Genomic DNA, 20,454 nt, shown 5'->3' with positions numbered 1-20,454 from the left:
CTGGCAGGTCACAGTCAGTCACGACTGAGTGTCTCTCACTTTTCACTTTCATTGTGTCCTTTGCAGAAAGATTTATGTTTTGGATTTTGAAATGTCCAAAACATAAATCTGTTGGAATTTGCAGTTTTGGGCTGGTATGTACTTACTGATAACTTAAATGAATGTCTTTTTTTTAAAGGTCGAGTAAACATCGTTGATCTGCAACAGGTAAATTTCAGCTTTATAACAGTTTTTACTTTGATTTGTCAACTTTTATGTTACTAATTTTTTCAGTGCCTTAAGTAGTCACTTGGTATTGGTATCATATTGTGTTTGTGAAGAAACATATGACCTTCACTGATACATTTAATCAGTTTAACAAGTTTTTCTTTCTCAGTTGACTTGCTTATACTTTATTCTTTAAAATATAAACTAATAGTTACCATTTTATGTAATTATAGAGCTTATGTAATTTTGAGAGAAAAATCACTAGTTTCACAGTTTGGTTTTTAGTATGTGGAAGTTAAACCTAGGAGATATTTTTAGAAAATACAAGTGTATGTGTTACCAGTAAGGGTATTTTGTTGTTGTTCAGTGGCTAAGTCGTGTCTGACTCTTTGCGACCTTACGGACTGCAGCATGCCAGGCCTCCCTGTCCCTCACCATCTCCTGCAATTCACCCAAGTTCATGTCCATTGAATCGATGATGCCCCTCAACTGTCTCATACTCTTCTGCCCTTTCTCCTTTTGCCTTCAGTCTCTCCCAGCATCAGGGTCTTTTCTAATGAGTCAGCTCTTCGCAGCAGGTGGCCAAAGTATTGGAGGTTTAGCTTCCACATCAGTCCTTCCAAAGAATTTTCAGGGTTGATTTCCCTTAGGCTTGACTGCTTTGATCTCCTTGCTGTCCATGGGACTCTCAAGAGTCTTTTCTAGCACCACAATTCAAAAACATCAATGCTTTGGCATTCAGCCTTCTTTACGGTCCAACTCTCACATCTGTACATGACTACTGAAAAGACCATAGCTTTGAGTATACAGACCTTTGTCGCTGTATAGATTTGTCGTAGCCCTCCTTCCAAGAAGCAAACATCTTCTAATTTCATGGCTACAGTCACAATCTGCAGGATTGTGCAGGCACAATCTGCCCAGGAAGAAAAAAATCTATCACTGCTTCCACTTTTTCCCCTTCTATCTGCCAGGAAGGAATGGGACCAGATGTTATGACCTTAGTTTTTTTTAATGTTGAGTTTTAAGCCAGCTTTTTCACTCTCCTCCTTCACCCTCATCAAGAGGCTCTTTAGTTCCTCTTTACTTTCTGCCATTAGAGTAGTATCATCTGCATATCTGAGGTTGTTGATAATTTCTCCTGAGAGTCTTGATTCCATTTTCTAACTCATCCCGCTCAGCATTTCGCTGATGTACTCTGCATACCAGTTAAATAAACAGGGTGACAATATACAGCCTTGTTATACTCCTTTCCCAGTTTTGAACCAGTCAGTTGTTCCATACAAGTTCCAACTGTTGACTTTTGGCCCGCATACAGGTTTCTCAGGAGACAGGTAAGATGGTCTAGTATTCCCATCTCTTTAAGAATTTTCCACAGTTTGTTGTGATCCACACAGTCAAAGGTTTCTGCTTAGACAATGAACCAGAAGTAGATGTTTTTCCGGAATTCCCTTGCTTTCTCTATGATTCAGTGATTGCTGGCAATTTGATCTCTGGTTCCTCTGCCTTTTCTAAACTCATCTTGTACATCTGGAAGTTCTTGATTCAAATACTGCTGAAGCCTACCTTGAAGGATTTTGAGCATAACCTTACTAGCATGGGAAGTGAGCACAACTGTCCGATAGTTTGAACATTCTTTAACAGTGCCTTTCTTTGGAATTGGGATGAAAACTGACCTTTTCCAGTCTTATGGCCACTGCTAGGTTTTCCAAGTTTGCTGACATATTGGGTGCAGCACTTTGACACCATCATCTTTTAGTATTTTAAATAGCTCAACTGGAATTCTGTCACTTCCACTATTTTTTTTTGGTAGTAATGTTTGCTAAGGCCTACTTGACTTCACACTCTAGGATGTCTGGCTGTAGGTGAGTGACCACACCATTGTGATTATCCGGGTCATCAAGACCTTTTTTGTACAGTTTTTCTGGGTATTCTTGCCACTAATCTCTTCTGCTTCTGTTAATTCCTTACCATTTCTGCCTTTTATCGTGCCCATCCTTGCATGAAATACTCCTTTGATGTCTGCATTTATCTTGGAGATACCTAGTCTTTCCTATTCTGTTGTTTTCTTCTGTTTCTTTGCATTGTTCATTGAAGAAGGCCTTCTTATCTCTCCTTGCTGTTCTCTGCATTCAATTGGATATATCTTTCCCTTTCTCCATTGCTTTTCACATCTCTTTCCTCAAACAACCACTTTGCCTTCTTGCGTTTCTTTTTTTTCGGATAGTTTTGGTCAGTACCTGCTGTACAATGTTACAAAGCTCTGTCCATAGTTCTTCAGGCATTCTGTCTACCAGATATAAGCCCTTGAATCTATTCATCACCTTTACTGAATAATCATAAGGGATTTGATTTAAGTCATACCTGAATGGCCTAGTGGTTTTCCCCACTTTCTTTTAGTTCAAACCTGAATTTTGCTGTAAGGAGCTGATCATCTGAGCCACAGTCAGCTTCAGGTCTTGTTTTTGCAGACTATATAGAGCTTCTCCATCTTTGGCTATAAAGAATGTAATCAATCTGATTTTGGTATTGATCATCTAGTAATATCCATGTGTAGAGTTGTCTCTTGTGTTGCTGAAAATGGGTGTTTGCTATGACCAGTGAATTCTCTTAGCAAAGCTCTGCTAGCCTTTGCCCTGCTTCATTTTATACTCCAAGGCCAAATTTGCCTGCTAGTCCATGTATTTCTTGACTTCCTACTTTTGCATTCCAGTCTCCTATAATGAAAAGTACATTTTTCTTTTTGGTGTTAGTTCTAGAAGGTCTTGTAGGTCTTCATAGAACCATTCCACTTCAGCTTCTTTGGCATTACTGGTTGGGGCATAGACTTTGATTACTGTGATATTGAATGGTTTGCCTTGGAAATGAACTGAGATCATTCTGTTGTTTTGGAGATTGCCCACAAGTACTGCATCTTAGACTCTTTTGTTGATTATGAGGGCTACTCTGTTTCTTCTTTAGAATTCTTGCCCATAGTGGTAGATATAATGCTCATCTGAAGTAAATTTGCCTGTTCCCGTCCATGTTACTTCACTTATTACAAAGATGTTGTTGTTCACTCTTGCCATCTCTTGGTTGACCGAATCTAATTTACCTTGGTTCATGGACCTACTTTCCAGGTTCCTATGCAATATCATTCGTTACAACATTGGACTTTACTTTCACTGCCAGACACATCCACAACTGAACATCATTTCTGCTTTGGCCCAGCTGCTTCATTCATTTTGGAGCTGTCAATCTGGGGTAATTGCCCTCTGCTCTACCCCAGTAACATATTGGACACCTTCCAACCTGGGGGACTCATCTTCAGATATTGTATCTTTTTGCCTTTTTCTATTGTTCATGGGGTTCTCACAGCAAGAATACTGGAGTGGTTTGCCACTTACTCCTCCAGTGGACCATATTTTGTCAGAACTCTCCTCCATGACCCGTCCGTCTTGGGTGGCCCTGCAGGGCATAGCTCATAGGCTGATTGAGATTTGCACACCCCTTCCCCTTGACAAGGCCGTGAGCCACTAGGGGGCGTCAGTAAGGTACACTACACTATGTGCAGGAAACTGGCCAATTGTGTATGAATAGGTTTAATTTCTTATTTTTCCAATATTTTTTATTTTGTTTCAGAGTATAGTTGATTTATAGTTCTTTTTCAGAATCCTTTCCCACATGGGTTATGCAGAACATTGGATAGTATTCCCTGTGCTATACTGTAGGACCTTCTTAATTATTTTATACATAGTAGTGTGTATCAGTTCAGTTCACTTGCTCAGTCATGTCCAACTCTTTGTGATCCCATGGACTGCAGCATGCCAGCCCTCCCTATCCATCACCAACTCCTGGAGTTTACGCAAACTCATGTCCATTGAGTTGGTGATGCCAACCAACCATCTCATCCTCTGTCATCTCCTTATCCTCCCACCTTCAGTCTTTTCCAGCATCAGGGTCTTTTCAAATGGGCCAGCTCTTTTCTCAGGGGGCCAAACTATTGGAGTTTCAGTTTCAACATCAATCCTTCTAATAAATAGTTAGGACTGATTTCCTTTAGGATGGACTGGTTGGATCTCCTTGCAGTCAGAGGTACTCTCAAGAGTCTTCTCCAACACCACAATTCAAAAGCATCAATTCTTTGGTGTTCAGCATTGTTTATAGTCCAACTCTCATATCCATACATGACTACTGGAAAAACAATAGCCTTGACTGTCCAGACCTTTCTTGGCAAAGTAATGTCTCTGCTTTTTAATAGGCTGTCTGGGTTGATCATAGCTTTTCTTCCAAGGAGCAAGCGTCTTTTAATTTCATGGCTGCAGTCATCATCAGCAGTGATTTTGGAGCCCCCCAAAAATAAAGTCAGCCACTGTTTCCACTGTTTCCCCGTTTATTTGCCATGAAGTGATGGGACCAGATGCCATGATCTTAGTTTTCTGAATGTTGAACTTTAAGCCAACTTTTTCACTCTCATCTTTCACTTTCATCAAGAGGCTTTTTAGTTCCTCTTCACTTTCTGCCATAAGGATGGTGTCATCTGCATATCAGAGGTTATTGATATTTCTCCCGGCAATCTTGATTCTAGCTTGTGCTTCATCCAGCCCAACATTTTGCATGATGTTCTCTGCATGTAAGTTAAATAAGCAGGGTGACAGTATACAGCCTTGATGTACTCCTTTCCCAATTTGGAACCAGTCTGTTGTTCCATGTCTAGTTCTAACTGTTGCTTCCTGACCTGCATACAGGTTTCTCAAGAGGCAGGTCAGGTGATCTGGTATTCCCATCTCTTTCAGAATTTTCCACAGTTTATTGTGATCCACACAGTCAGAGGCTTTGGTGTAGTCAATATTGTGATCCACACAGTCGAAGGCTTTGGTGTAGTCAATAAAGCAGAAATAGATGTTTTTCTGGAACTTTCTTTTTCGATGATCCAGCGGATATTGGCAATTTGATCTCTGGTTCCTCTGCCTTTTCTAAAACCAGCTTGAACATCTGGAAATTCACAGTTCACATATTACTGAAGCCTGACTTGGAGAATTTTGAGCATTACTCTACGAGCGTGTGAGATGACTGCAGTTGTGCGGTAGTTTGAGCATTCTTTGGCATTTCATTTCTTTGGGCTTGGGATGAAAACTGACATTGCCCAGTCCTGTGGTCACTGCTGAGGTTTCCAAATTTGCTGGCATATTAAGTGCAGCACTTTCACAGCATCAACTTTTAGGATTTGAAATAGCTCAACTGGAATTCCATCACCTCCACTAGCTTTATTCATAGTGATGCTTTTTAAGGCCCATGTGACTTCACATTACAGGATGTCTGACTCTAGGTGAGTGATCACACCATCATGATTACCTGGGTTGTGAAGATCTTTTTTGTACAGTTCTGTGTATTCTTGCCACCTCTTCTTACTATCTTATGCTTCTGTTAGGTCCATCCATTTCTATCCTTTATTGAGCCCATCTTTGCATGAAATGTTCCCTTGGTATCTCTAATTTTCTTGAAGAGCTATCTAGTAGTTTCCATTCTATTGTTTTCCTCTATTTCTTTGCACTGATCACTGGGGAAGGCTTTCTTCTCTCTCCTTGTTATTCTTTGGAACTCTGCATTCAAATGGGTATATCTTTCCTTTTCTCCTTTGCTTTTCACTTCTCTTCTATTTCACTCTTTTTTAATGGCTGAGTAGTATTCCACTCTATATATGTACCACATCTCCTTTATCTATTCCTCTGTCAGTGGACATTTAGGTTATTTCCATGTCTTACTTGTTGTAAATAGTGCCCCAGTGAACATTGGGGTGAATGTATCTTTTCAAAGTATGCTTTCCTCCAGATGTATGCCCAGGAGTGAGATTACTGGACCATGTGATAGTTATATTTTTAGTTTTTTAAGAATCTTCATACTGTTCACTGTAGTGGTTATACCAGTTTTACATCCCCACCAACAGTGTTAGGAGGGTTCCCTTTTCTCCACACTCTGTCCAGTATGTATTGTTTGGAGACTTTCAGATGATGGCTGTTCTGATTGGTGTGAGGTTATAACTGATTGTAGTTTTGATTTGCATTTCTCTAATAATTAGTGACATCGAGCATATTTTCATGTTTTTGGCCATCTGCATTGTCTAATTCAATGAAACCATGAACCATGCCATGTAGGGCCACCCAAAACGGACGGGTCATGCTGGAGAGTCTGACAAAACATGATCCACTGGAGAACAGAATGGCAAACCACTTCAGTATCCTTGCCTTGAGAACCCCATGAATAGTATAAAAAGTCAAAAAGATAGGATACTGAAAGGAGAACTCCTCAGGTTGGTAGGTGCCCAATATGCTACTGGAGATCAGTGGGGAAATCACTGCAGAAAGAATGAAGAGATGAGGCCAAAGCTAAAATAGCACCCAGTTGTGGATGTGACTGGTGCTGGAAGTAAAGACTAATGCTATAAAGAATAATACTGCATAGGAACCTGGAGTGTTAGGTCCATGAGTCAAGGTAAATTGGAAGTGGTCAGACAGGAGATGGCAAGAGTGAACATCGACAACTTAGGAATCAGAATGATCTCTGTTCGTTTTCAAGGCAAACCATTCAATATCACAGTAATCAAAGTCTATGCCCCAACCAGAAATGCTGAATAAGCTGAAGTGGAACAGTTCTGTGAAGCCCTACATGACCTTCTAGAACTAATACCAAAAAAGATGTCCTTTTCATCATAGGGGACTGGAATGCAAAAGTAGGAAGTCAGGAGATACCTGGAGTTAACAGGCAAATTTGGCTTTGGAATACAAAATGAAGCAGGGCAAAGGCTAACAGAATTTTGCGAAGAGAATGCACTGGTCATAGTAAACACCCTCTTCCAACAACACAAAAGAAGACTCTACACATGGACATCATCAGATGGTCAATACCGAACTTAGATTGCTTATATTCTTTGCAGCCAAAGATGGAGAAGCTCTATACAGTCAGCAAAAACAAGACTGGGAGCTAACTGTGGAAGATCATGAATTCCTTATTGCTAAATTCAGACTGAAATTGAAGAAAGTAGGGAAAACCACTGGACTACTCAGGTATGACCTAAATCAAATTGCTTAATGATCATACAGTGGAAGTGACAAACAGTCCAGGGATCAGGTATGATAGCATAGCTGAAGAAGTCTGGACAGAGATTCGTGACATGGTACCGGAGACAGGGAGCAAGACCATCCCCAAGAAAAAAAATGCCAAAAGGCAAAATGACTGTGTAAGGAGGCCTTACAAATAGCTGAGAAAAGAAGAGAAGCTAAAGGCAAAGGAAAAAAGAAAAGGTAAACCCATCTGAATGCAGAGTTCCAAAGAATAGCACAGAGAGATAAGAAGGCCTTCTTCAGTGATCAGTGCAAAGAAATAGAGGAAAATAACAGAATGGGAAAGACTAGAGATCTCTTCAAGAAAATTAGAGATACCAAGGGAACACTTCATGCAAAGATGGGCTCAATAAAGGATAGAAGTGGTGTGGACCTAATAGAAGCATAAGATAGTAAGAAGAGGTGGGCAAGAATACACAGAACTGTACAAAACAGATCTTCGTGACCCAGATAACCATGACGGTGTGGTCACTCACCTGGAGCCAGACACCCTGGAGTGCCACGTCAAGCAGGCCTCGGGAAGCCTCACTGGACAAAGCCGGTGGAGGGGACGGGCAGCTGAGCTGTTTCAGACCTGAAGACACTGTGGCAAGAGCGCTGCGCGCAGTGTGTCAGCACATGTGGAAACTCGGCAGTGGCCGCAGGCCTGGGGAAGGGCAGTGTTCGTCCCAGTCCTGGAGAAGGCCTGTGCTGAAGAGTTCAAGTACCACACAGTTGCACTCATCTCACATGCTAGGAAGATAATGCTTAAAATCCTCCAGGCCAGACTTCAGCAACACATGAACCGTGAACTTCCAGATGTTCAAGCTGGTTTTAGAAAAGGCAGAGGAACCAGAGATCAAATTGCCAACATCCGCTGCATCATTGAAAAAGCAAGAGAGTTCTAGAAATACATCTACTTCTGCTTTATTGACTACACCAAAGCTTTTGACTCTGTGGATCACAACAAACTGTGGAATATTCTGAAAGAGATGGGAATACCAGACCACCTGACCTGCCTCCTGAGAAATCTGTATGCAGGTCAAGAAGCAACATTTAGAACTAGACATGGTTCCAGATCGGGAAAGGAGTACGTCAAGGCTTTATATTGTCACCCTGCTTATTTAACTTACATGCAGAGAACATCATGAAAAATGTTGGGCTGGATGAAGCACAAGCTAGAATCAAGATTGCCGGGAGAAATATCAGTAACCTCTGATATGCAGATGACACCACCCTTATGGCAGGATGAAGAAGAACTGAAGAGCCTCTTGATGAAAGTGAAAGAGGAGAGTGAAAAAGTTGACTTAAGCTGAACATTCAAAAAACAAATCATGGCATGCAGTCCCATCACTTCATAGCAAATAGATGGGGAAACAGTGGCTGACTTTATTTTTGGGGGGTCCAAAATCACTGCTGATTGTGACTAAGCCATGAAATTAAAAGACATTTGCTCCTTGGAAGACAAGTTATGAGCAACCTAGACATATTAAAAAGCAGAGACATTACTTTGCCAACAAAGGTCCATCTAATGAAGGCTAACTATTGCTTCCTGACGTGCATACAGATTTCTCAAGAGGCAGGTCAGGTGGACTGGTATTCCCATCTGTTAAGAATTTTCCACAGTTTGTTGTGATACACACAGTCAAAGGCTTTGAAATAGTCAATAAAGCAGAAATAGGTGTTTTTCTAGAACTCTCTTGTTTTTTCGATGACCCAACGGATGTTGACAATTTGACCTCTGGTTCCTATGGGGTCTGTGGTAACATTAATGGTGAACTGCGAGGGAGACCTTCCCAACCTGATGCTGCCAGGGCCCTGGTCCCTGTGGTGAGCCCCAGCCAACCCATGCCTCCACAGGAGACCGTCCAACACTAGCAGGTAGTTTTGGTTCAGTCACCTGTTGGGTCACTGCTGCTTTCCTCTGGGTGTTGGTGCCAGCAAGATTTTTTTTGTGCCCTCCAAGATTAGAGTCTCTGTTTCCCTCAGTCCTGTGGAAGCCATGCAAACAAATTCCACTGGCCTTCAAGGTCAGATTCCCTGGGGGTTCCTGCTCCTTTTGTCAGATCCCTAGGCTGGGAAGCCTGATGTGGAGTTCAGAAGCTTCAGAACAATGAGAGTACTTCTTTGATATTCTTGTTCTCCAGTTTGTGGGTCACCCACCCACAGGAATGGATTTTATTTTACTGTGATTGCGCCCCCTCCTACCATCTTGCTGTGGCTTCTTCTTTGTCTTTGGACATGGGGTATCTTATTTGGGGGGTTCTAGCATTCTCCTGTCAATGGTTGATCAGCAGCTAGTTGCAGTTTTTGTGGTGTTGCAAGAGGTGATGAGCACACATCCTGCTACTCCACCATCTTGAACTGAACAGCACTGATCTTAGTTTTTTGAATGTTGAGCTTTAAGCCAGGTTTTTCACTCTCCTCTTTCACCTTCATCAAGAGGCTCTTTAGTACCTCTTCACTTTCTGCCATTAGGGTGGTGTCATCTGCATATCTGCGGTTGTTGATATTTCTCCCTGAAACGTTGATTCCTACTTGTGATTCATCTAGCTCGGCATTTCACATGGTGTACTCTGCATATAAGTTAAATGAGCAGGATGACTGTACAACCTTGATGTACCCCTTTCCCAATTTTGAACCAGTCGCTTGTTCCATGTAAGGTTCTAACTGTTGCTTCTTGACCTGCATACAGGTTTCTCAAGAGGCAGGTAAGGTGGTCTGGTATTCGCATCTCTTTCAATAATTCTCCGCAATTTTTTGTGAGCCACACAGATTAACTTCAGCAGTATTATCCAAAGACACGTGCTGGAGACATACATAAGTCCAGACTAACAGAGATCTCACAGTTTTTGCTCAAGGTTTAAAATGCCTCTTTGTGTTTTTTTGTTTGTTTTTTTAATCTTCGCTTGAAGTTCTACTAATTAGTCCAAGGGCAAAGTCCCAGGAAAAGTGGGCTGTGTTTGTATCTCAAAGACATAGTAAGAGAACTTCAAGCTTGCTTCTAGGTGTGTTTTCTCTCAAGGTCAGAATTCCTAAGGAAAAAAATATTTTAACAAGCTAACTTTCTCTAATTGCCTATACAAAAGAACCAGTTTTTTTGAGAAGTGTCTATTTAAGTCTTCCACCCACTATTTGACTGGGTTGTTTATTTTTCTTATATTAGGTAAGCTGCATGAGTTGCTTTTATATTTTGGAAGTTTAACCCTAAGAAAACAATAATTCAAAAAGATACATGTACCCCAGTGTTTATTACAGCACTATTTACAGTAGCTAGGACATGGAAGCAACCTAGATGTCCTTCGACAGATGAACGGATAAAGAAGTTTTGGTACATATACACAATGGAATGTTACTCAGCCATGAAAGGGAATGCATTTGAGTCAGTTAGAGTGAGGTGGATATACCTGTAGCCTGTTACAGTGTGAAGTACGTTATTAATGCATATATGTGGAATCTAGAAAAGTGGTACTGATGAACCTATTTACAGGGCAGGAATAGAGATGCAGACATGGAGAAAAGACTTGTGGACAGAGTTGGGGAAGGAGAGGTGGGGCAGATTGAGAGAGTAGCATGGAGCATATGCGTTACCATGTGTAAGATAGATAGCTAACGGGAAGTTGCTGCATAACACAGGGAACCCAAAGTGCTACTCTATGACAACCTAGAGGGGTGGGATGGAGCTGGGGGAGGTTCGAGCAGGAGGGGAACACATGTATACTTACGGCTGATTCATATTGTTGTATGGCAGACGTCAACACAATATTGTAAAGGAATTATCCTCCAATTAAAAACAAATTTAAAAAAGAACCAGTTTTGCAGTTTTTACCAGTTTTCTCTGGAATCTAAACAATATTGTCTCACAGCGTCAAAAAAGAGTATCTTTTTTTGTGTTCATAGTTTTATAGCTAAAATTTAGACCAAATAGTGCTTGAATTGACACTCGTAAGAGGGGCAGACTGGCTGATGAAATGTCATCCCGGGGTCCCATCAGTGGTGTTTACAACTGAAAGCAGACGGAAGGAACAAAAACTTAGTGCCCTAGGAGCATTTTCAAGGGGTATTTCCTTGGGTTTAGAAGGAGATCCTCCCGTGTTGAATAACCTGCAACTGAGAACAGCACTCCTAGAAATGAAGTCCAGCATCCTGGAAACATTACGAGGAGGCACCTGTAAGGGATTCACAGCCTCCTGTGGATTGCCTTTGATCTTTATGCTGATGGGCTTTGGAGCATCCTCTACTCCCTCCCTGGTTTCTAACCAGACATCCCTGGTCAGCTTTGGTTCCTTCCAAGGTGCTCTCCCTCCCTGCCTCCGGTGGACATTGGAACCAGTGCAGAGCAGTTGCTGGGTTTTCCCTTAAGCTTTTATAGACAGCATCTCTCCTCTGTGTCCTATAACAAGATTTCCTACGCTGGGGTGTACTCCTCAGGATTGAGCATTTATAAAATTTATGTTGTGATCTACTGAGAATTGGCCAACTCAGTAGGCTGTCTGTAGCAGTGTATGCGCTGCAAAAGCCTGGGGTCAGTGTGAGGGGTCAGCTGAGAAGTAAAAACTCTTGGAGGAATTGGAGTTGAGAAGCATAATTATTTCAGATGTGTGTGTTTTGTAATAAAGATAAGACCTCAGGGAGCCTGTGCACTCAGCCTGATGAAGACAGCACTGGACTGGCAGTTTAGAAACAAAAAGCAAAAGATCTTTTCCCAGGAGGATGTTAAACATATGTAGTGAAAAACAGGCGTTTCTGTGCAAGATAAGTCAGAAAGGCACAATCCAAAGGAGAAGCAAGGAAGATAGTGCACGCAGAGATCTCTTGCCATAGTGGAGTGAGACCTGCAAATTACCTTGGCAGCAATCCAAATCATGGCACCAGATGATGTTGGCAAGTGAGAGGACCTTGGTTCTTATCTTCTTCAGAGAAAGAATTCCACAAAGAGACATTTTAAAGCAGACACAGAATTTATTGGAAGTACGGTACAAGCAAAGAGAACAAAGAAGCAGTCTATTTAAAATAAAGCAGAAATACACACCCAGGAAAGAGTGTGGGTGTCCTCCCTAATGAGGAGCATCCCAGAGAGGTGATTTAAATCACTTACATGGAAGCAGTTTTTCCTGGGTTTTTTATTTCCTCTGGCCAGTCCTCTTTCTTCATTTCCCACCTCAGACTTGACCCAAGGCTCTCCTGATAGACTTATGCATCTTTTTGCCAAGGTGGATTCTAGCATGGGAGCCTGTAGGAGGTTGACAGCACCTGTTATGGGACAGCGCCCCTCCCTTTTGGACCCCCAAGTCTTTCTACTCATGTGCAGTCCTGGAGGTCTCCTTGCCCTCAGGAGTGATAGATGCAGTCGTCTCAGAGCTCAGCTTCTGCTATTAACTTTATCCTCGGAGTGTCTAGGGAAAGCAAAGCTCCAGTTTACTCCGCCTGACAACCTCCAGCTGTTAGCTCAGGGACCCATCTGCCTGCTACCTCAGAACCACCAGCCGGGATCTGCTGAGAAACCTCATTCACAACGCTGACAGTGGGTTTGGCTGACTTGTTTGCAAGCTCATGGATCACACCATGGGCTGAGATGTGTCAGCAGGCTTGACCACCTGAATGCTGGCCTGCAGAGCCTCTCTTGAGTGAGAGAGTCAGGGCTGGGATGGGCCTTGGGCCAGCAGGCTTCCTATGGGGCAGCAGTCCAGCGATTGCTCAGAGGCAGAGGGCAGTTTGGGTCATAGACTCAGACTCACTGCATGATGTCAGCAGGTCAGGACCTGCCTGTTGCACTGCTTCAGGCGCTCCCTCTCACTCCTGTCTGCCTCCCTGGGGTCTAGGTGGGACTCTGGAGGTGAAAAGACCTTTGAAGTTGTATGATTTTGTAGTGCAAGCTTTCTTAGCAAGTGAAAGTGTACGGATTCAGAAATGAAAGTAAATAAGCAATAAGCCCCTAATCGTTTGAGATTTTTTATAATACTTCAAATCAATTTGAAATTCACCTAAGGGGAAGTAAGTTTTCATTTTTTTAAAAGTTCTAAAATACATAATTTCAAATTTAAAAACAATATGAACTTATCACTAATAGAATGTGTACTTATTTTCCAGGTAATTAATGTGGATTTGACTCATATTGAAAATAGAATTGGTGACATTGTTAAATCAGAAAAACATGTTCAACTAGTATTGGGACAACTGATAGATGAGTAAGTACAATAATTAAGAGTACCTTTTTGTGGGTTTTTTTTTGTAAGTTTATACTTAAATTTAGAATAATTGTGGCACTACAGCATTTTTTAGAACTCTTCTAGTACTGATTTTCTTTATTGTACTTAAAAAGTAAGTGCTTACTTGTGTGGAATACTCGGGAATAATATAAACTTTTAATTTTTTCTGTTGTTTTTAAAGCAACACGAAACTTAATTTTTATCATCTTTCCTATTTGAGCTTAACTCTGAAAGTAGAATTGTTCCAAAAGTCTTAATGAAAATGACTGTAGAATTTTAATTGTTGAAAACAATTTCACTATTTCTTATTTGATTAACCTTCCATTTAGTTACATTGATAAGAAAAATTTCAGAATATGATTAATGAATGGTGTTTACCTAAACATACCATATTAATTACTTTTGGGGAATGCCTTATTGCAGCAGAAATTAAACATAAAAAGATAGAGGAAAATTATTATTCCTAATTGAGTTTTTCCTTTTTTTAAAATTTAAACTATTAGGAACTATTTGGACCGTTTAGCAGAAGAAGTAAATGATAAATTACAGGAAAGTGGTCAAGTAACCATAGCAGAACTGTGTAAAACCTATGATCTTCCTGGAAACTTTCTGACACAGGTATTTTTTCTCCTTAATGGTATAATTTGTCTTTTCAAATAAATGGTGAGTTTGAAAGGATGGAAAAAAGCTAGACTTACTATTATTTGTTTTTTTGCAAGTGTTTTGACTATTTCCTAGTTTTGACTATGTTCTAGCAATATATTTGGGGGATACTTAAACATTGATGGCTCTGTAAAGATTGTTTAGAAGTGATTTTAATCTTCCTGAACCCAGAGATACCCTAAACTTGGTAGACTTAAGGTCTCGGCCTGCTTGGATGCAGTAGCAAGTATACTAGAAGTGTATATCTTTATTGAATGCTTCTTTAGCAAGGATATCTTCAGTTCTGGTTGCTAGTTATAATTTAAGAAACAACTGATGAAGACTGTGATTTATAAGAGGTGCTACTGGCATCTTGTGTGGTAAAGGTCACAGATGCTGCTGAACATCCTGCATTGCACAGAGCATCCCTTCCCAAGAGAACATTTTCTTCCCCAAATGTCAGTAGTACCAACTTCTTTTGATGTCACCCTTTTTCCTCCTCTAAACTGAGAGCATGATAGGGAGAGGAATCAAGGAATGGCTTATAATCTCTTAATTTTTGGTACTTGTGTCAATACTCAAATCGGATTATAAGTTAAATTACGATGGTGCCTGAAAATAGAGACTATTTCCTTGTTTGTTATTTTGGTTTTCTTAAAGTGTTTTAACATTTTAGAAGTCTGTTTGGAACAGTGGAAGTTAAACAGACCATGATTTGAATTCTGTCTATGACACTGCTTAGTAACTTAGGGTCAGAAAAATTATTTTTTATGCCTGTTTGTACTTCAAGTTAAATATCTGAAAATGGGAATAATTGTCTCTCATAGATGTCAGTGAGGTGTCATATATATGGTATATCAGGTGAAATGGCTGGCCTAGAGGAAGTACTCAATAAATGATCGTTTTGTTTATGTATTTACTAGAACAAATAAGGGAAAAGCCAAATCATTTTAGGTATACTTTAAGAAAATCCAGCTTAGAGAAATTACCAAACCTTAATTGCATGAGATTAATTTATAATGCAACAGATTTACTCACTCATTTTAAGTGGGTGATTTCTCCTCATTGCATCTAAAATACCATTAAGCATATAGATCTGTTTTACAAAGCATTTCAGGAGACTAAGCTCCTGAGCAAGTTTATGTAAATTGCATAAGATAAAACGAGTCAGTTCAGTTTAGTCGCTCAGTCGTGTCTGACTCTTTGCGACCCCATGAATCGCAGCACGCCAGGCCTCCTTGTCCATTACCAGCTCCCAGAGTTTACTCAAACTCATGCCCATCGAGTCGGTGATGCCATCCAGCCATCTCATCCTCTGTCGTCCCTTCTCCTGCCCCCAATCCCTCCCAGCATCAGGGTCTTTTCCAATAAGTCAACTCTTCCCATGAGGTTGCCAAAGTACTGGAGTTTCAGCTTCAGCATCAGTCCTTCCAGTGAACACCCAGGACTGATAAAATGAGTAAATACATGTAAATCACAGAAGGCAAAAAAATATATATTGGTCAGTTTTACATTAAAGTATCAAAACAGACCAAGTGGTTTGTTATTGTGCTATTGATACATTTTAGAAATATATATGGTTTTTCAGTTTTAATTTTTCTCAGTATCATAGGCAGTATTGTAAAAGCTCACTAAGAAGTTGTTTGGGGGACTTCCCTGAAAGTCCAGTGGATAAGACTCTGAGCTTCCAATGCTAAGGGCACAGGTTTAATCCTGGTTCGAGGAACTAAGATCCCGCATGCCTCATGGGGCAGCAAAAAAATGGATCCTTAAAAAAAAGTTGTTTGGAAAGCATTTTTCTGTACCATAGAAGTATCAGCCAGGCTGACTCAAGTAGCTTTAACTTGTCCTGGAAAGGGAAGTATGTCCAATATTTCCAAATATGTTCATAAATCCGATCCCAGTCATAGTGTAGCTGTGGAGAAATGCTCTCCTCAGGTTACCAGGAAATCAGGTTGTCTGTCAGTATAGATTTATGGACACAGTTTGTTAATATTTTCATCACAGAGTATAACTTTTCAGGTCTTATGTATCCCTAGGTTGCAGAATCTTGGGATAATATTTATTTCTCTGTTAGTATTAGCAGCTCCATATAGGATCCTCTCCAGGATCCTTGTAAATGTCTTGGCTGTCTGTGTTTCAGGCTGCCTATATCTGGAAAACTGGTTAATCTCTTTTATTTTACCCTATAAATAGGCCTTATTAGCAGGTAGCTGAGTTTTTTAACATATGAGTTATTAGACTCATTCAGTTCTTGTCTTCACCATAAGATTATGAAGTTTCCTAGATCCTAAGTCTTCATTTTACTTTATATATCTTATTAATTCATGCTTGCTGAAATTACTCAATCGTATGATTAATAACAACATCAGCATGCAGCATGACTTTGGTAAACCTATACAAATGTAAATCTGTAATTTTGTTCTGTCATTTTAATAAGAATTTTCATCCATCTTTACCCTCAGGCACTAACTCAGCGACTAGGTAGAATTATTAATGGACACATTGATCTTGATAACAGAGGAGTAATATTTACTGAAGCTTTTGTATCTAGACATAAAGCACGCATCCGTGGACTGTTCAGTGCTATTACCCGGTAAGCAAGTTTTAAAGTATGTGTATTTTTACATTTCTTTGATCATTGTTTGCCTTTTTTTTTCTTCCTTAAATCTTATTCAGGACCCTAGTTTATTAAACAGAAGGGGAACCTCCATGAAATAGGAATGGGGATTCCAGACTCTAGAATGTGTCCACATACTCTCCAACCCACATCTCTTTCTCCTACCTTCACCACCCTTAAGACCCCAAATGCACTTCTGCAGAATACCCAGATCATATATAAAGTCACTCTGGGATCATGGAAAGAGCATGCAGTCAGAAACCCCTGGGTCATAGCTCTATCATATAGTAACCATGTGACCTTGAGCAGGTAAGTTAGTCACCTAACTTATTTGAGCCTCAGATGGTGCTGGATGACTTTAGAACTCTTTACTAAATAAAATTCTAGTAGTCTAATGAATAACCATTGTACTTTCAAAATCACTTTAACTGAATGTTTGGGGCCTCTGTGACAAACTCCAGCATGGAATTAAGAAAACCTGCATTCTCAGTTTTCTCTTTTCTCCTGTCATTAAATTTATCTCAGTGGTTTTTTTGGTCCCCCAGCATATAAATGTCCAGATTTCTCCATTTTAAAACAATCAAACCTCTCTTAACCCTGGATTCCATTCCCTCTACCATCTTGTTTATTCCTTTCCTTAAAGGGAACCATCTCAAATTGATGTCTACAGTTACTGTCTCAGTTTTCTTACCTTCTGCCACTTCTCAGCTTACCCATCTGGTTTCTTCCACTTACATAGCAATGATGCCAGTCTCGTTAAATCTAATGGGTATTTCCTATCCTTGTTTTACTTGACTTTGTAGCACCATTTAACTCCAATTATGTCTTCTTCTTGAAATGTTCTCCTCTCTCTCTCTCTTTTTCCTTTTTTTTTAATACCACACTTTCTTGGTTTCTTCTTCCCTCTTTTGGCTGTGCCTTATAAGTCAGCTTTTCTGGCTCTTTCTCCATTCACTGGCCTTGACGTTTTCTCTCAGGCCGTCTTCTCTTCTCATCCCTGCACTGCCTGCATAGGTGTTTTTAAGTTCCAGACACATACAGCTTGTATAGTACCTCTATTGAGGTGTTTTACAGGTGCCTCAGATTCAGCATATTTAAAATAACTCACTGTCCTCAGCTGTCCCACTCCTCATCTCTTCTGAATTCTTCCACTTGTGTTTCCATTATCAGTAAATGCTATCATCAGGTTGGTTTTGCCAGAAAACTGGGAGTCGTCCTTTACACCATCCTTTCTCTCACCTCCGTTTCCATAACACAACATCTTTTGAATTCATATTCTAAATATTTATGTAATCTTTACTTCTCTGACATCACCATTCTCACCAATTCAGGCCATTTTTTACTGGACTGTTTTAGTAGCTTTCTAACAAGTCCCTCTTCTATTCTTACTATGTTTCAGGATGCTCTTTTGCATGGCAGCCACAGTGATTTCCTTTTGTCATTCAGTAAATCAGAAGCACTCATTGAATACCTGATATATTCAGGGCTAGTAGAACAGAACAGTGAAAGGTTAGAAGAGAGAGCTCTCAATCTAATGCAATAGTATTCTTTCTCTCTTTTTTTAAATCTCACGCTTATATTAATAGAAAAGTTGAAAGAGAACCTTTTTTTCAAATTCTGTCTCATTTGAAAGAAAGTAGCTGACATTATGTCCCATTACCAGAAATACTTCAGTCTGTTTCCTACAAACAAGGGCAATATCCTATAAAACTACAATACAAACATCAAAATCAGAAAATTGACCTTGATCCATTACTACCATCCAATCTTTGGATCCCATTTGTGATTTACCAGTTGAATCCTGATAGTATTCTATATAGAAAAAGGATCCAGTTCAGAATCACATATTGCATTTAATTGTCAAGTCTCCTTGGCCACTTTCAGTCTCGAACACCTACCTTACTTTCATGAGATTATCCATTCTTTCCTCTCTGCTACTTTTTTCTACTGATAATTCAGGTTATTCATCATTGGCAGGAATATCACAGAAGTGATTATATCTCTTTGTCATTGAACCCTATCAGGTGGCATGCAGTTTAGGTTTTTCCAGTTACCGATGCTGCTGTGTTGTGCTCAGTCATGTCCAACTCTTTGCAACCCCATGGTCTGTAGCTTGCCAGGCTTCTCTGTTCATGGGATTCTCCAGGAAGAATACTGGAGTGGGTTGCCATTTCCTTCTCCAGGAATTACTGATGAGGTGCATTGTAACTTCTTAATAAGAAGGTATGTAGATTTCTCATTAAGGTTTTTTTGTTTCCCTTTATAATTATTTGTGGGGCGGGCAATTTGAGATCTTGTGAGTTACCCTGTCTTTCATCAAATTTTCAATTTATTCACTAAATCACTACAGACTTAATGACTTTCTATATTATTGTTTGGATTATAATCCACTGTTACCATTATTTAGATTTTCAGGTTGGCTAATGGAATGCCCTTCAGCCTGGCTTCTTTGTTCTTTTGACATTTCTCAATCTTTCCAATACTTCTTTTCTTTCTGATACACGAAGGAGTTCCAGGCTCAGTTCATCCTTTGCTTGTTTGACCTTAGAATCAGCCATTTCTCCAAAGACCCGTGGTTCCTTTTAGTAGAGTATTTAGAAACCAATATCTGAACAGTAGATTGTTTATTGCTGTTTGGGTTCTTCCTTCTCCCAAGCCCTCAGCAGACAAGCTAAAGGATACACATGGGAGGACAGGGAGGCCTGGCCTCCATGGGATCATAAAGAGTTGGACATGACTGAGTGGCAAGTGACAATATACATGTACACACCTATATATATGTGTTTTGTGGGGTTTTTTTTGCTTTTTTATTTTTGTGTATAAAAAACCATGAGTTCACACTGAAGTAATTAGAAGAATGAGATATGTAGGTAGACTACATTGCAATTCCAAGTTGAAATAAAAATCTAGCAGCTAAGTTTCATTGAACTAAAAAAGCTAGAAATTTTGTGCAGTCCAATTAAACTTTTATTGAACATCCACAATAGTTTATGCACCCAATAGTTTTAAGATAAAGTTCTTCAAGGAGCCCTTTGCATGTTTTTAGGAATACGTTCAGGTAGAAAGGAACAGAAAATAAAAAACATGAGAAGCTTGTAATAAGATAAACAGAGGAGAGCAAAATTCACAGAGCATGTAATTGAACCTAATTGGTCTGTTGTACAGTTGCCAAGTCGTGTCTGACTCTGCAGCCCACGGACTGCAGCACATCAGGCCTCCCTGTCCTTCCCCATTTCCTGGAGTTTGCCCAGGTTCATGTCCACTGAATTGGTGAAGCCATCCAACCTTCTCATCCTCTGTTACCCTCTTCTTCTGCCTTCAGTCTTTCCCAGCATCAGGGTCTTTTCCAGTGAGTCAGCAGTTCACATCAGGTTAGCCAGAGTATTGGAGCTTCAGCTTCTACATCAGTCCTTCCAATGAGTATTCAGGGTTGATTTCTTTTAAGGTTGACTAGTTTGATCTCCTTGCAGTCCAAGGGACTCAAGAGTCTTCTCCAGCACTGCAATTCAAAAGCATCAATTCTTTGGCACTCAGCCTTCTTTATGGTCCAGCTGTCACATCCATACATGACTACTGGAAAGACAATAGCCTTGACTATACAGACCTTTTGTCAGCAAAGGGGTGTCTTTGCTTTTTAATACACTGTCTAGGTTTGTCATAACTCTCCTGCCAAGAAGCATTCGTTTCCTAATTTCATGGC

At 40.2% G+C, this 20,454-nt stretch overlaps 1 protein-coding gene across 1 annotated transcript in view; it reads left to right on the top strand.

Moving 5' to 3' along the window:
* The window catches only part of UFL1 (UFM1 specific ligase 1), a 63,878-nt gene that overhangs the window by 2,669 nt on the left and 40,755 nt on the right, over window positions 1–20,454 (top strand). The window contains exons 3-6 of the mRNA XM_070450096.1: window positions 179–207; window positions 13,374–13,471; window positions 13,996–14,110; window positions 16,600–16,730. Of these exons, the coding sequence (XP_070306197.1) occupies window positions 179–207; window positions 13,374–13,471; window positions 13,996–14,110; window positions 16,600–16,730 (373 nt within the window). The remainder of the gene's footprint in view (window positions 1–178; window positions 208–13,373; window positions 13,472–13,995; window positions 14,111–16,599; window positions 16,731–20,454) is intronic.

The sequence above is a fragment of the Odocoileus virginianus genome, chromosome 19, assembly GCF_023699985.2.
Source record: "Odocoileus virginianus isolate 20LAN1187 ecotype Illinois chromosome 19, Ovbor_1.2, whole genome shotgun sequence".
In the NCBI taxonomy this organism is placed as follows: Eukaryota; Metazoa; Chordata; class Mammalia; order Artiodactyla; family Cervidae; genus Odocoileus; species Odocoileus virginianus.
Note: the sequence above shows the minus strand (reverse complement) of the source record. Positions and strands in the feature narration are given on the sequence as shown.